Below are 15598 nucleotides of genomic sequence, written 5' to 3'. Positions count from 1 at the left end.
ATAGGGGTTGAACGTCACAGGGGGAAGTTGTAATGCCTTCCCTGTCTTTCAATTGGCCAAAAAAAGCGCGCTAACGTCTCAGGGAAGGAAGTGAAAGTAACCAGAACACCGCATGGTGTTCGTTACGAATAACGAACATCCCGAACACCCTAATATTCGCACGAATATCAAGCTCGGAAGAACACGTTCGCTCATCTCTATTGGTGACTGACATGATAGTTCTTATAATGATTAATCAGGGCCATCTCCATACATAAAGTACTCTAATAAGAGCGGCAAACAATCTCAATAATGTTGTTGTAAAACAACATCCCTACAGTTGGCCATGTCATTTATGAATGTGAATCTAAAAGTTAGAGTGGTTTTACATGGGCAGATCATCTGTCTATGGTATTGAATGTTGACCAACATTGAGCATGCCAATCGGCGCTTGCCGATCAGGTTTTTTTTGCCTTTTTCTTGATCAGAATTGGGGATTAATAGGGTGAACTGGATGGACATATGTCTTTTTTCAGCCTTACAGACTATGACACTATGACTTTTGATTAGAGGTGCCGATGATCTGTAGTGTGGAGATGAATAATTGTTACTAGAATCATTTGTCCCTATACAGAATGCATTTGTTGGCAGCACATCTCCACATTTATATAGGAAAATGGGCTGCAACCAATAAGAATTGTCATTCCTGCATTAACAACCTAATCAGTCAACGACCGGACGCTTGCTTGTTTGAAGGCTTAGCTTCGGCATATTCGATGATCGGCCAAATGAACGTTTTTACGAACCTATGTAATAATCATAGTGTTGTTAGCGGTTTAGTCATTCACAGCCCTCGGCGACCCTAAAGACGAGCTCTCTCCATGTTTTTCAGTTTTGCACTGATTCCTTCAGTTGTGTGATATCCATGTCCGTATGAGCTTTGACAGTATCAGCCATGGTGTCCTTTGGCTTGATACTGATGATCAAGAGTCATGTAAAAGTTTAAGTTGTCCTTATTTGTAACTAATCCTTGTACTACTCAACCATCTCTATCCTAGTGATTCGGAAGTCCCATGGTATGTAATTTCTGTGGATTTTTTTGTGTAGAATTTCAGCATTTGATGCAGTTTCTGCCTATGCAGATTTTCAGCAGATTCACTCTGGACATGAAAACATACTCTTAAAATCATCCTATCATTATGCATATATTTAAATTATAATTTGTCAATGTAATGAAAGCTACAATGAAGTACAGCACTATAGAATATGTCAACAAACATGCTTACTGCGTTTCATTCCATTTGAATCTAAAATTGGTCTGAATGTTTTTTGAAATAAAGTATTGAAAATCACATCTGAGCAGAACACAAAGATAATGTCCTCTTACCTTTTTGTGATATCCTTCAACAAGTAGATTGTGGTTTCCCTGCCATCTGGGAGAATAAGGGAGTGATAAGGGTTGAAGTAAGTCTTTCTATAATCATCAGATGGTGGAAGGTTGGAATGAGACATGCATCCAACCAGAAGAACCGCCAGATGGACACCCCAAAGAAGCATGTATGTTCCTATACCTATAGAAAATGATATATAGATTTAGTCTAATTATTTAGTCAGAATTAAATTGTCTTTTTCAACATGTAAAAATATATTCAATATATACATATATGCCAAAAAATGTACTGCTGTGGTTACAGAACTAAAGATAAATAGTTCAGAAAGCGCTTATGCAACTGTATTCTTATGCAGCCACATACGTCTGTCGTTGCAAACCATATATATATTACACTTATTGTCAAAAACAGTCCCCCCCCCCTAGAAGTTGTCAGAATGGAATGAAACTTTCTCTATGTGATTGTAATGTTGATATAAGTGATTACAATATCAGAGCAAAAGGAGCATTTGCTGTGGAAAACTGACCCCATGTAGGGAGGCTCTGGTACCCCATTGTACCGCCTATAGCTTGGATACATGATATGATACGGGGGACATGGAGGCTCTAGTACCCTGTTGTACCGCCTCTAGTTTGGATACAATTGTGATACAAGCTGGCATGGAGGCTCTAGTACCCTGTTGTACCTCCTCTAGTTTGGATACAAGATGTGATACTGACAAGCATGGAGGCTCTAGTACCCTGTTGTACCGTCTCTGGCTTGGATACAAGATATAATACAGCTGGGCATGGACACTCTAGTACCCTGTTGAACCGCTTCTAGCTTGGATGCAAGATGTGATATGGGTGGGCATGGAAGCTCTAGTACCCTGTTTTACCTCCTCTAGCTTGGATACAAGATGTGATACAGGCAGGCATGGAGACTCTAGTACTCTGCTGTACCCCCTCTAGCTTGGATACACAATATGATACAGGTGGGCATGGAGGCTCTAGTACCCTGATGGGCTGCCTCTAGCTTGGATACAAGATGTGATAAGGGCAGGCATTGAGGCTCTAGTACTCTGTTGGACTGCATATAATTTGGAGGCAAGGTGTGATATGGGTGAGCATAGAGGCTCTAGTACCCTATAGGCCACCTCTAGCTTGAATACAAGATGTGATACAAGTGGGTATGGAGGCTCTAGTACCCTGCTGGGCTACCTCTAGCTTAGGTACAAGATGTGATACAGGTGGGCATAGAGGCTCTAGTATTATGATGGGCTGCCTCTAGCTTGGATACAAGATGTGATAAGGGCAAGCATTGAGGCTCTAGTATCCTGTTGGACTGCATATAATTTTGAGACAAGATGTGATACAGGTGAGCATAGAGGCTCTAGTAGCATATAGGCCACCTCTAGCTTGGATACAAAATGTGATAAAGGTGGGCATTGAGGCTTTAGTACCCTGTTGGACTGCATATAATTTGGAGGCAAGATGTGATACGGATGAGTATAGAGGCTCTAGTAGCATATAGGCCACCTCTAGCTTGGATACAAGATGTGATACAGGTGGGCATGGAGGCTCTAGTACCCTGTTGGACTGCATATAATTTGGAGGCGATATGTGGTACGGGTGAGCATGCTGGCTCTCGTACCCTGTTGGCTGCCTCTAGCTTGGATAAAAGATGTGATACAGGCGGGCATGGAAGCTCTAGGGGTATTATTGTATCTTGTCCCCACCAGAAGAATGGGTGGAGACAAGATACACGCCCACAAGCAAACACCCCCAATTTGATTGACTGCGCAGGTGAATGGCAGTCCATGATCTTCCCTCCTGCTTCATTTCACTCACCCCTCGGATGCTTGGCCTTGGCCCCTTCCCTGCTGCTCTCTGGCATGGTGACCCCTGAGGCTGTGGCATACCCCCACCATACCCCCCCAGCTCCACCGAAGGCGGGGCTGGCCAGTGTCTGCCAGCGGCTGGCAAACGGGAGCACAAAGCGCCAGGGGAACAGTAACAGAGTGCCGCAGAACACACTGACAGCAGCCGGGGAAAGGCAGAAGGACAGAGCCCAGGACAGCATACCTTACAAGGGACGTCGCAGGGGAGCACACTGACAGTGGGTCCGCAGACTGTCAATAGCAGCCCAGGGAGCACAGCCAGTGGGTGAGAATTACAGGCAGGTGGGTGGGGAGGGCCACAGTAGCAGACTGACATGGCCAGCAGACAGACTCACAGCAGCAGCGCGGTGGTTTAGTGGGATCATCATGGCAGAGAGCAGCAGGGAAGGGGACCAAGGCCGAGCCAAGTATCCGAGGGGTGAGTGAAGCGAGGTGGGAGGGGAGATCATGGCTAGCCATTCTCCTGCACAGCCAATCAAATTGGGGGTGTTTGCTTGTGGGTGTGCATCTTTTCTCCACCCATTCTTCTGGTGGTGACAAGAAACAATAATACCGGCTCTAGTAACCTATTGGGCCACCTCTAGCTTAGATACAAGATGTCATATAGGTGGGCAGGTAGGCTCTAGTGCCCTATTGGACTACCTCTAACTTGAATGCAAAATGGGATATGGATGGACGTGAAAGCTCTAGTACCCTGTTGGGCTTCCTCTAGCTTGGATGCAAGATGTGATACGGGTGGATGTGGAGGCTCTAGTCCCCTATTGGACTGCCACCAGCTTAGATACAAGATGTGATATGGGCGGACATGGAGGTACACAGGTTCTCTATATCACTCCACAGTTGCTGTAACTGAGCCTCTACATCATACAAATTTATAGGCTGTTGAAGTTGGTGTTGGTCCCATACATGTTCTATTTCCAATAAATCTGTCAGCCAGGCAGGCCACTAGAGTGTGGCAATGTTGTAGAGGCATTCCTGTGGCTCTCTTGTGTGTGCGACCGAGCATTATCCTGCTGGAAAATGCCTCTTTGAACCCTCCATGACAGAGACACATATGGCCGCAGGCTGTCCTGCACATATCGATGAGCTGTCATTGTATCTCGTACCACTATTGGGGTGATGAACTGTTTCATGCGATGGCCCCCCAGACCATCACACCAGCAGTGGGGCAGTGTGCCACTCCACAGCAAAGGCAGGATTGAGGCGCTCACCCCTTAAAGCCCATTTAGATACCACGATTAGCACTTACAATTCGCTCAAAAGCCATCTTTTGAGCAATAATCGTTGCATCTAAACACGCGGCCATCATGCAGTGTTCGTGCACTGTTCATTCATTGGTGAATTCTCTCTTATCAGCGCAGCACACTGATTTTCTCAGTGGGCGGCACTGATTTCTTTCAGCTGGTATCCCACTGGCAGTTCTCAGCGGGAGACCAGCTGAAAGCTCTGAGAACAATGCAGCTGTTTGCATATATAAAACAGCTGCTTTGTTCTCGAAACTATCACGGCCATATCCTGCTCCACCTGCATTAACTCTTAAGTAGCTAATTAGCTACTTAGAGTTATGCAAAGATGATCACTCAAAATGGTTACCTCATCTGTCATTTGAACAAATTTTGAGCGATCATTGTCAATGTAAATGGGCCTTTAGTCTCCCGATATGAACACAGCCGTCATCAGTGCCCAAACTAAACCTGGATTAGTTACTGATGACAACTCAGTTCTACTCCGTAGTAGTCCAGTTTTGTTGGCGATGACACCACTGCAAATTGAGGCGACAGTGGATGTCAAAGGCTGTACATGTAATGGGTGCCTTGAAACCAAATCTCCTTCAGCACCTGAAAATTTTTCCAACAGACACAGGGGCCTGTAATGATGGCGCCACCTGTCGTTGGATGTCAGACAATGAATCAGTTCATTGAAGCTCATACTTGTCGGGTGATCATCTTCTCTACTGGTGGTCTGTCAAGGGTGTCCTGAGCCCAGTCGCCTTGTGCGCATGCCCTCACACATCCACTGGTCCCAACATGTCCTAACAGTCTGCTTAGAAGCCCAGGTGGCATAATTTATCCATATGACCAGCCAGCTTTTCACATCCTAATAAAGACTCTGGTAATGGGGTGAAATCTCTTCTCTGCGTCGTAGAGGTGTCTAGTGGTCAACAAGCTCTACACAAGTGGAAGAAGAGGTCACTACGCACAAGTAGCCTATGAGAGCCTTTTTATAGGCCAAGGGTGGAATTACCCTTAGGGCCTCAGGTGGCAAGACTGTTCATCTAATCACACCACAACTCTCATCATTTACATATCTACCTGAGGTGTAACTGCATGCCAAATTTTACAGCAAAACGGCAACTTCTTCTAGGTGCTTGATTTGCTATAACAAAGAGTGTATAAAATATAGCCAGCACGGTGGCTCAGCAGTAAGCACTGCAGCTTTGCAGTGCTGGAATCCTGAGTTTAAATCCAAGGACAACATCTACATGGAGTTTGTATGTTCTCTCCATTTTTGTGTGGGCTTCCTCTGGGTACTACGGCTTCCTCCCACACTCCAAAATCATAGAGATAGGGTGAATATAAATTGTGAGCCCCAATGGGGGCAGAACCCGCCGTGAAGTGCTGTGTAATATGCATACGCCATATAAAGGTAATTATTATACCATGTGACATACGGATGTATTGAAAAGTGCAGTCGACTGTGCTTTTCCACACAGCTGGTGCTGCAGGATCATGACATATCCTTGCCAAATGTATGCTAGAATGACACTTTTTTTTTACATATATGTTTTCATTAAAGTTTGGGCACAACAATATATATATATTTGTAGAAAGTGTCCTCCAGGGGAGGGGCGGCAGCGACACACTGGACTCCAAGCAAGGGGTGAATTCACAGCAAGCTTTATTCTTTCCAGCAGATGTTCACGTCTTATCTGTAATAATATTCAGGGCAGGTGTCATATTGAGGTGGATAGAGATTGGAATTTACATAAGATCCTTATGGTGAATAATATATATATATATATATGTGTGTGTGCATATATATATATATATATATATATATATATATATAGATATAGATATGTATATATATATATATATATATATATATATATATATATATAATATTGTCATTCCTTTATATTGTTGATAAGCAGAAGAACGGTAAATGTGCGTTTCTATGTATTTGTTTCCGACAGTCTCTTCATTCTTGGCTTTCCAATTACAATGCCCTTTCCTACACTACACTGTATTCACCTTTTCTGGATAACAAGTAATCGTTAGTCTGACTGTGAGGTTTCCAATCCAATTTTTTACCAGAAGCTCTGTTCAAAAAGGTTAATAAGACGGAGGTCAGTGTAATTTACAGTCCGTCGTCACGCTGCTTCCAGGACACATGTTCCTGTATACATTCTGTTGCATTTCATCTGTCTCTGGTGCTACTCTCCCATCTGTCGCAGATCGTATTCTCTGGTAATTACATTGTTTGTCATTGTCAGTTATGTTTTTGAAATACAACTTTAAGGGCGGATTCAGACGAATGTATTTGCAGAGGCGTTTCCACACATGAAAATCTTGCCCGTATAACATGACATAGCAATGCCTTTGATTTCAATAGATTAGTTCACGCGAATGCGCAAAATCTTCATTCGAGATACGCAAAAACTTTATGGCAGCTCAAAAAAAGAGAGGGGGAGAGAGATACCCTGCGCACAGAGGAAGGAAAATAAGACAGCTGGCCTTACGTGGCATTTAATCGCCATTCTATTGCGAGGGTGTAACACAGGAGCTTGTGAACTGGCATTTCGATCGCAAAAAAAAAGATCTGCTAGCATGGATGTATCAGCCTTCTTCTTGCCATCTCCTAACTTCCTTCATGCAAAAATACGTTCCATAGTGGCGAATGTATATATATGCATACGCTTGTCTGAAGAAGCCCTAAATATAAGGGTGCATTTATACAGGTGAGAAAATCTGTGTGCTGTGCAATGCGAGTCGCACTTGAGAATGTCGGGCGAGAAACGCTGTCGCCCATAAGAATGCACCCTAAGGGCTTAGTCACACAGGCACATCCGTGCGCCGATGCGCCCGTGTTACTGCAGGATAAGACGGCCGCACTGCAGGTGCGAGCGACTCTCCGCACCGCCGGAAGAAAGAACACATGACCGGCTCCATTGCCGGTCATGTGTTATTTCTTCCGGCGGTGCAGAGAGTCGTCCGCACCTGCAGTGCGGGCGTCTTCTTCATGCAGTAACACGGGCGCATTGGCGCCCGGATGCGCCTGTGTGACTGAGCTCTCAGGCATTCTTCACACTGGCGTATTTGCGCTTGTAATATTTATGCCCACAATACACAGAAAATAGAACTGGGGGCTTATAAACAGTTTCCGATTTTGCGCATGTGCAAAAAAAAATAGGATATGCTCTATTTTCCTGTGCATTTGTGCACCAAAGGTCCCCATAGAAGTCAATGGAGGGTGTGCAAGTGCATGCTCAAAGCACAAGCAGATGTGCAAATGCTGCACAATTCTACAGGAAAAAGAACACATCTGTAACTCATTAGGCTAAATAACTATTTAAATCGGCGAGTGTTCATCTGCCGTGCAAATGAACATGCCCTGCGAGCACAAAAAGTACAGTAAAATGTGCCAATACACGCACAAAAAGGACTCGCTCATAGCGCAAGTAAGTCTCATGCAAAAACACATTTGCCCATGTGAAGCCACCCTAAAAGTAACATGTTCACGTTTTATTGATGATGATTAAACAGCGGCAGGACTGTGACAACCTTCCAGTTGGCAGATGTCACTAATGCCAAATTTTTGGAGAAACTATTCTTTTCATGATGGAAAACAATTTTAACATTTAGGACTCTAAATAATTTATCTCCTTTTAAACCAATCAAACTTTCGTCTAACAGAGAGATCATTGATTCATGTAACATCTGAAACTAGCCACAATTATAGATTATAATACACTAAAATACACAGAATAGCCACTTTATTAGAAACACCTGCACTTTCACAATTGGAGCTGCGGTGTATGGACATTAGACACGTGGCCCAGAGTTCGGCATAAAATCAATTGAACAAGTTTCCCACATATCAGTTTCAGTGCGAACCCATATTAGAATGGGAAAAATCAAGGGATCTGAGTGACTTTGAATGAAGCATGGTCATCAGTGCTAGACTAGTTGGAGACCAGTATTTCAAAAATTAATAGCCTTGTGGGATTTTCTCTTGCAAAAATGTTGACAGTCTACTGAGAACGGTGGTGATCGAGGAAAACATCCAGCGAAAAGGTACCATATGGAGGAAAACAACTTATTGACAAAAGGGGTAAGAGAAGGATGTCAAGAATTGTTCTGACGAACAAGTGGTGTACAGTCAAGCAAACTGCAGCCCAATACTATGCTAGGTCTCCAACTGACATATCCGATTATCGTCCCTTAACATGGATGGGCTAGAAGAGCAGAAGACCAGTTTCGGTGCCAATGCTGTCTATGAGAATCATACAGGCAAGACTTCAATGGGCAAAATAGTACAAAAATTGCAATAGTGAGCAGTAAAGAAAGATAGCCTGGTCAGATAAATACAGATTTTTGTTGCACCATGCTGATTGGAGGGTCAGAAATGAGCACAAGCAGCATGAATTGATGAACCCTTCCTGTCGGCTGTCAGCAGTTCAGACTAATAGAGGTGGAGTGGGGCTGTAAATGTTTTCTTGGCTCAGGACCGCTATCTTTTCTCCTTAGGGAGAGCACCTAGAAGGAGGGCAATACCTCTATTGGAAGACAGCCAAACTCATCTCCCTTATTTGCATATTACCCAGAGGAGCATGAATTGCCTTATATGTCTCCTCCTCACGCACCTGCTAGGTGCTCTCTCTAAGGAGAAAAGATAGTGTTTCTGACCCACATCACAGGCCTCTCACTAGCCAAGCCAGAAATCTACTACACAGTGATGAGGGGCAAACTCCCTGAACCAGCTGTCTGTCTATGGATTCTGGCTTGGCTTTTGGTTCCCAGTGATTATTACAAGGCTTTTATAAAGAGTCTAACATTGACTTGCAGGGATGATGCTGCAGAGGTGTTGTTCCATCTACCTTATTGAAATATTTTCTTCGTACATGCTGGGTCTTCTGATATCCATACATAGAGGCCACTATGAATTTCTGTGGTTCTGAAGGCCAAAGGAGGCCCAATGTACTACCAGATGGGTGTTGCTAATAAAGTGGCTATTCAGTATACATTAAATCAACCTCAATTATTGTTGGTGTTCCACCTTACTAAACTCCACTCTCCCTGTGTCTTATTTTCTAAAAAGGCAGTCTTTGCTGTAGTCTTAGTATAGATGAACAAGGCTGCCTAGGCTAGGTGCCATCAATAATAACTTCTGTTGAAGACCTTTATCAGTATTGGTCTGCGTAGATCAGGACTGCAGGAATGTAATTACGGCTCCTACCTAGAGGCGTAACTTGAAGCTCCTGGCCTGCAATGCAAAATTTGTGACAGGGAATCCCAACCATCACAAATCATTTTTAGCACTGGTCTCCTCGTATGGGGGGGACAGAGGAAAGTTTGGGGTCCCCCAAGCCAAGGTGCCTATGAACGACTACACCCTTTGCACCTCTGTAGTTATACCCCTTAAGTGGCACTAGAAATAAATAATGCGCTAGCTGGCTTACAAGCATGTAATGAATGCACATTCAATACATAGTGGAAAATGGCAGAAAGGGAGAATTGAAGGCAAAAAAATTAAAATCATGTTTTAAAGGATTAGTTGCTATTTGATTTCAAAGCACTTTGATCATTAGCAATTTGTACCTAAGGCACTGCTCACATCTGTGTCTGAGGTGCCTTTTGGGACCTACAGATCTGTCCAAAATGCTAGCTGAAACAGTGCAGCATGCTGAGCTCTTTCATTTGGGAACATGCCACACTGCAAAATGCAAGTCCGATGGACCCCATTATAGTCAATGGGATCATTTGGTGCCGTAAGATAGATCCATTCAGGCAGGGACTCTTTTTTCCATAATGCAGCAGGAACTCGGAATGGAGGCCTTAACTGGTGTGAACCGAGCCAAAGAGGACAGGCTGGATATGACTCCACACCAATTAATAATTTCTATGTTAGGCTACATTCACACAGGCATGAACAATATTGTTCCGAAGAAACTTGGCCCTATATCGCACTCAGTAACTTGCAATTTTTCCCTGCAAGACAATACATTTTTGCTTAAAAATTGCATCCTATCACTTTTGTGAAATTGCGATTTTCACTCATATAAAAAGACCCCAATCACTTTCCACTGACCTCAATGGGAAAAATCACATCACACTCACATGCACAATGCATGGCATGCAAGTGCAGTGCAATTTTTTTCAAGATCCCATAGCAAGCAATGAGCAAGACCCTCTGCGGGAACGCCCAAAAATAGAACATGCTGCGATTTTTTTTTTCTCCTTGGACCATAGCTGAGAGCAAAAAAATCATTCATGTGAATAAACTCATTCGAAAGAGTTTGTTTCATGTTCGTGCAAGTTTTGTGCACCTCCTATCGCACAACTCGCGCAAGATTCTCGCCTGTGTGAATAAGCCTTTATTGTAATATTTTCCTGCCTCCTACTGCCAAAAAATCCTTTGTTATTCTGTGCAACTTTCAGCCATGATAAAAAGTACCTCTAAATATTGTACTCTCAGCTCTCTACTTTATGACAATACAGCCTGCCAATAACAGTGTTTAGCCGCCAGTGCAACTGAGAGGACAAGATAACACCAAGGACTGTGCAAACAAGAACAGAGAGGAAACTTCATTTAATGAATGTAGATATTATCTAACCATATAATAACAATAACCTTTGTAAGGCCTTCGTACACATTAGAGCTCCCTCCAACTATCATCTGTTTCCAAACCTGAAGAAACACCTCAAGGGTACCAAATTTCACACCATTTCTGATGCCATGGCTGCTACGGATGACTGGTTTGAGGCACAAACAAAATCCTTCTTTTTGCAAGGCTTACAGAACTTGGAATACCGATGTAAGAAGTGTGTTGGCATCAGTGGAGAGGATGTGGAATAAATGTAAAGTTTCATCTTCCTATCTCGTTTCTTTCTGGGTAAAGCCAAAGACTTATCAGCAGCCTCTCGTAGTTTGGGGAGAAAGAAGGACCAAGGAGATTGAATTTCAATGCCCAATCCTGTTGCTCCCCGGGAGATAAATCACCGGCAGAGCTATCCGGCTGCAGCTTAAGGTACCTTTACATGTGGCGATTACTGCTTGAATAATCGCTTGAAACAACAATTTTTGGCGATAGTTGCCCATGTACATGGCTACCAACAGGACACTGAGCGAGAAATCTCTCAGACGTTGCTGGTCGCTTTGCTTCAATTCACTGAAATGAAGCAACTAGCGAGCAACTTCTCACTTGGTGTAAACAGGACTCATTCAACCGTTGAACGACTGCCTGTTTGCAGTGAATGGAGGTGAGCAGCCAGAAGAGATCTCACTGAGATCTTCACTGAGCGACTATCGCTCCAGTGTGAAACCTCGGTAGTGATTGTTGTTGGAATGGCTGTCAAGTGCCAAGGCGCCTGATAGTTGTCCTTTGTAAAGTACCTTTACTTACCTAAACACACAAATGATTGGGTAAGCTAAATGGTAATATGTATGGGGCAGCCGGGGAAACAGTTGTTGGATGAATGACTGTTGCCTACTTTAAGTCCTATGAGCGAAGCTTATGGGCTGAAAGTAGGTGACCCTCTGAGGCCAGGGATGTAAGTGTTATACTTGCCTTTCCTATCATTGTCAGTGCAGGAGGCCAACGCTGCAGTACATAAAGTAGCTCTCTGAGTAGTCCACCTGTTCTAATTTTATAATGGGTGGACTACTTAGCAGCGCCGCTTAATGCATTGAGCAGCGGCTTCCAGCAGTGACACTGGGGAAGGGGGACAGGGGAGGTAAGTATTAACCCTTACATCCCCAGACTCAGGGGGTCACCTACTTTTAGCACACAAACGTAGCTCATAGTGTATAAAGTAGGTGACAGAGTCTCTTCAAGGGCGGATTTACACATATTTGCACGCGTATTTGCATATGCAATTTGCAGAGAATAGAACCCATTGATTTCAATGGGTTCTCTCAGAAATATTCACGCAATAACGCAATTTGTATCGTGTGAAAAAATGCAACATGCATTTTTGCACCATAGGCCCTATATGAGACTATAGGGGGGTGCACAAATGCTGCAGGCATGTCCTACTCCAATGGGAACGGTACACAACAGTGCAAAAAGTACATTAAAAAGCGCGCAAAAGAGGCTCCCTCATGACGCAAATACACTGCACTTATGCAAGCGGGTTTTTTTGCGCTTATGCTTGTGTGAAACTGCCTTAAGGCTACTAACTGTAGCTGGCAGTCACACAACACAAGTCTCACATAGGCACTTAAGCATCAGGCTTAATATACTTGCGCAACTTTTTCATTTATTTTTTATTCGTACAGAGGGAATGTTGTCGTGCAGCAAATTACAGAAGAATCACATGAAATGTTTACGGTCTTTTTGAAGACAAAAATTTGTAGATTTCTACAAATCTTATAAAAAATCTATTTAGATGATTAAAATAAAAATGCATCTCAACTGCACTTATAGTAGCTCCTACCTATGTATGCAGTCTACTTGTAGGTCACAGTGTTACTGTCTGCAGGAGTATATGCGGGGCGGGATATTTAACAAAGCAACTGAACATTAACATGGGAGAGAGAAGAAATGACACGACACGGTGCTTCGCTATGGAATATGTTGATGCCAATGTAAGTAATCATTACTTGTCACTGATATCAATCATAACGTCTTCCTGTGTTCAATCAAAGCAAAGCAAGAACTTAGCAGACCGATAGTGTTAATAATGCCATCCCTGCCATTGATCTCATTGATTTTGTACATAAATATGCAGCGTCTATGCAGGCTCAGGGCTCCATCACATGGACATATACGTATATACGTTCGCCAGTATGCAACGTATATTCGCATGAATTAATTTTTAACAAGCTTGACTCCCGATCATAATTGGCGTATTTAAAGCCCTTCATACGGGACGCTGCAGCGCAAATGTAAAAACACACTGAAGCGATGGCAAACATCGATCGGAATAAACCCTCGGAATGGCTAAATAAAATGCCTAATTACGGCGAGCTGTCTTCTTTTCCCAGTGTGGTACGCAGGGTAACTCCCTCCCCTCCCTTTTTTCTGCTGTCATAGAAGTCTAGGGGAGCTTTCTGCGTTACACGGCGAAAGATAGGGCAAGAGCTATCTTTTCACACAGCATATAAAAAAGACGTCCAAAAAAGAACGAATACGTCCTATTTTTTTGGCACGAATATTTTGCATGGGAAAAAACACGTTCGTCTGAGTAAAGCCATTGAAATCCAAAGCTTCGCATGGTCGTGTTTCATGTGCAACTTTTTTAACGTGTGGAAATGCCTGCGCAAATTCGGTCATCTGAATAAGTCCTCAAATATGCAGCATATTTACATGCGTAAAAAACGTGCAAAATACCATTGATTTTGTGCGTAAATATACAGCGTATAGGCAGGCTTAGGGCTTCTTCAGACGGACGCATGCGCAAATATGCTTGCCGTACGGAGTGTATTAGCGCATAAACCTGTCAAAAGTCTTTTTTTTTTACTGTTTAAACTTCACACTTTTATGCGCGAACAAAAAAAAAGCAGAAAGATAGGTCTTGCCCTATTTTTCTCGCACAAAGTAATATCGCGCGAGAATGACGCTAGTGAAAATGAAACCATCAAAATCAATGTTTTGGTTCGTCACGTTTTGCGGGTGTGATTTTGATGCTCGTAAAATGCTAAGAAAGCACAGCCATCTGAATCAGCCCTTACTGTATATTTCCTTCGTATTCACGCCCGCCCATTGATTTCACTTGTGTATTACGGTGTGTAAAGCATTTATAAAAGCATTTTTTTTCATGCGACTGGAATTCGCATGCAAAATACACAGCTGTTAATGAGCCAATGAAATCAATGGGCTCTATTCACTGCGTATTACGCAAAAATGCGCACAATATGCTGTGTATTTACACTCATGTAGATGAGCCCTAAAGGTGTTTTCCAGACAGCGCCCCCTGTCAGCGCTGCGATAATCCAGGGTTGGAATGGAAGCCGCAGCTCCGACCTTGTGTAGTGGACGGCACTTGTAATTACAAGCGCAGCTTCCATTGATTTCAATGAGACCTGAGCCTGCAATTACAAGCACTGGCCACTACACTGGTCTTAGAGCAGCGGCTTCCGCTCCAACCCCGGTGCATCCCGGCATACACAGCGGACACTGCCTGGAAAACCCCCTTTGGAGCAGAATCATTTTGCACATTAGTAAACTCAATGAGTTAAAACTTAAAACAATTCAGTAAGTTCACCCATGAAACCACAGAGAACACATTGATTCACAATGAGTTTTGCCAAATGCAAAACTCAACTCTGCTTCATCTATCCTACTCAGCTCTACTACATCTGCTCATTGCTAACACTTCTCCGCATAAGCAAGCCACAGCTGTTCTTATGGAAATATAAAATCGACAACCTGACTGAGTTGTCTGTCTTTACGTATGACCGGATACGTCACTTTCTTAAACATAGGAGACATATCATCACTTGTTATAAAGTTCTAAAAAATGTTACTTACCTCCCATTGTGAAAAAAATACCTTCAGTCTGTGTTCTGCTCGTCCCTACATTCGGAGCTGCTCATGCTTCTAGGAGTAGGTCACATGGAACAGTCTACAAGGCAGCAACCTTTTCATGATGATTGCACTTTAAGACTCCTTCAGATTGAAAAATGTCTCTTCCTAGACATCAAGCTTTGTGCCTAGAGCGTGAATAGCTTCTGGATTCCCCTGTGGTCTAAGACTCAGTATCCACTGTTAGTTAGCGGCTAGCTTCCCTCCTCTCCACTGTATTAAAGAGTTGCTTGTTGGCAGATTTGCAGATGGATAAGGGCTTGAATGAGAGACAGAGGAAGAGAAAGGGGGGCACCCACTTAACTCTTCTCGAGCTCTACACAATAGAGATGAAGGGTACCCAGCCTCATAATATCAATAATCTGGTATTACGCTGAGTGCAGTAAGACATTGTAGATCATGTTTAATACCCTAGAGTGCTGGGATGGACCCCTCCTCCCCTCTTTTGCAATCTCATTAAAACATGTGATATCTAAAAAGGAATGTGTTGGCTGAATACATTTAAGCAAGTGGTTTCTGCCAGAAGAGAAGCTCGGAATATATTTACATTAAATGAAAAGCATTCAGAATAAAGTGTCATTACAATTTATGTTTGTGTAA

The 15598-nt window shown here is 43.2% G+C and overlaps 1 protein-coding gene across 1 annotated transcript in view; it reads right to left on the bottom strand.

Annotated features, from left to right (window-relative positions):
- The window catches only part of LOC136624820 (protein NDNF-like), a 38426-nt gene extending 23086 nt beyond the window's left edge, over positions 1-15340 (bottom strand). Inside the window, exons 1-2 of the mRNA XM_066598746.1 lie at positions 14945-15340; positions 1367-1550 (exon numbers count right to left, since the gene is read on the bottom strand). Coding sequence (XP_066454843.1) covers positions 1367-1550; positions 14945-14951 — 191 coding nt within the window. The 5' untranslated portion in view covers positions 14952-15340. The remainder of the gene's footprint in view (positions 1-1366; positions 1551-14944) is intronic.
- Between the last annotated feature and the right edge of the window lie 258 nt (positions 15341-15598).

The sequence above is a fragment of the Eleutherodactylus coqui genome, chromosome 4, assembly GCF_035609145.1.
Source record: "Eleutherodactylus coqui strain aEleCoq1 chromosome 4, aEleCoq1.hap1, whole genome shotgun sequence".
Taxonomy (NCBI): Eukaryota; Metazoa; Chordata; class Amphibia; order Anura; family Eleutherodactylidae; genus Eleutherodactylus; species Eleutherodactylus coqui.
The sequence above is the reverse complement of the archived record's forward strand: the minus strand, read 5'-3'. Positions and strand labels throughout refer to the sequence as shown.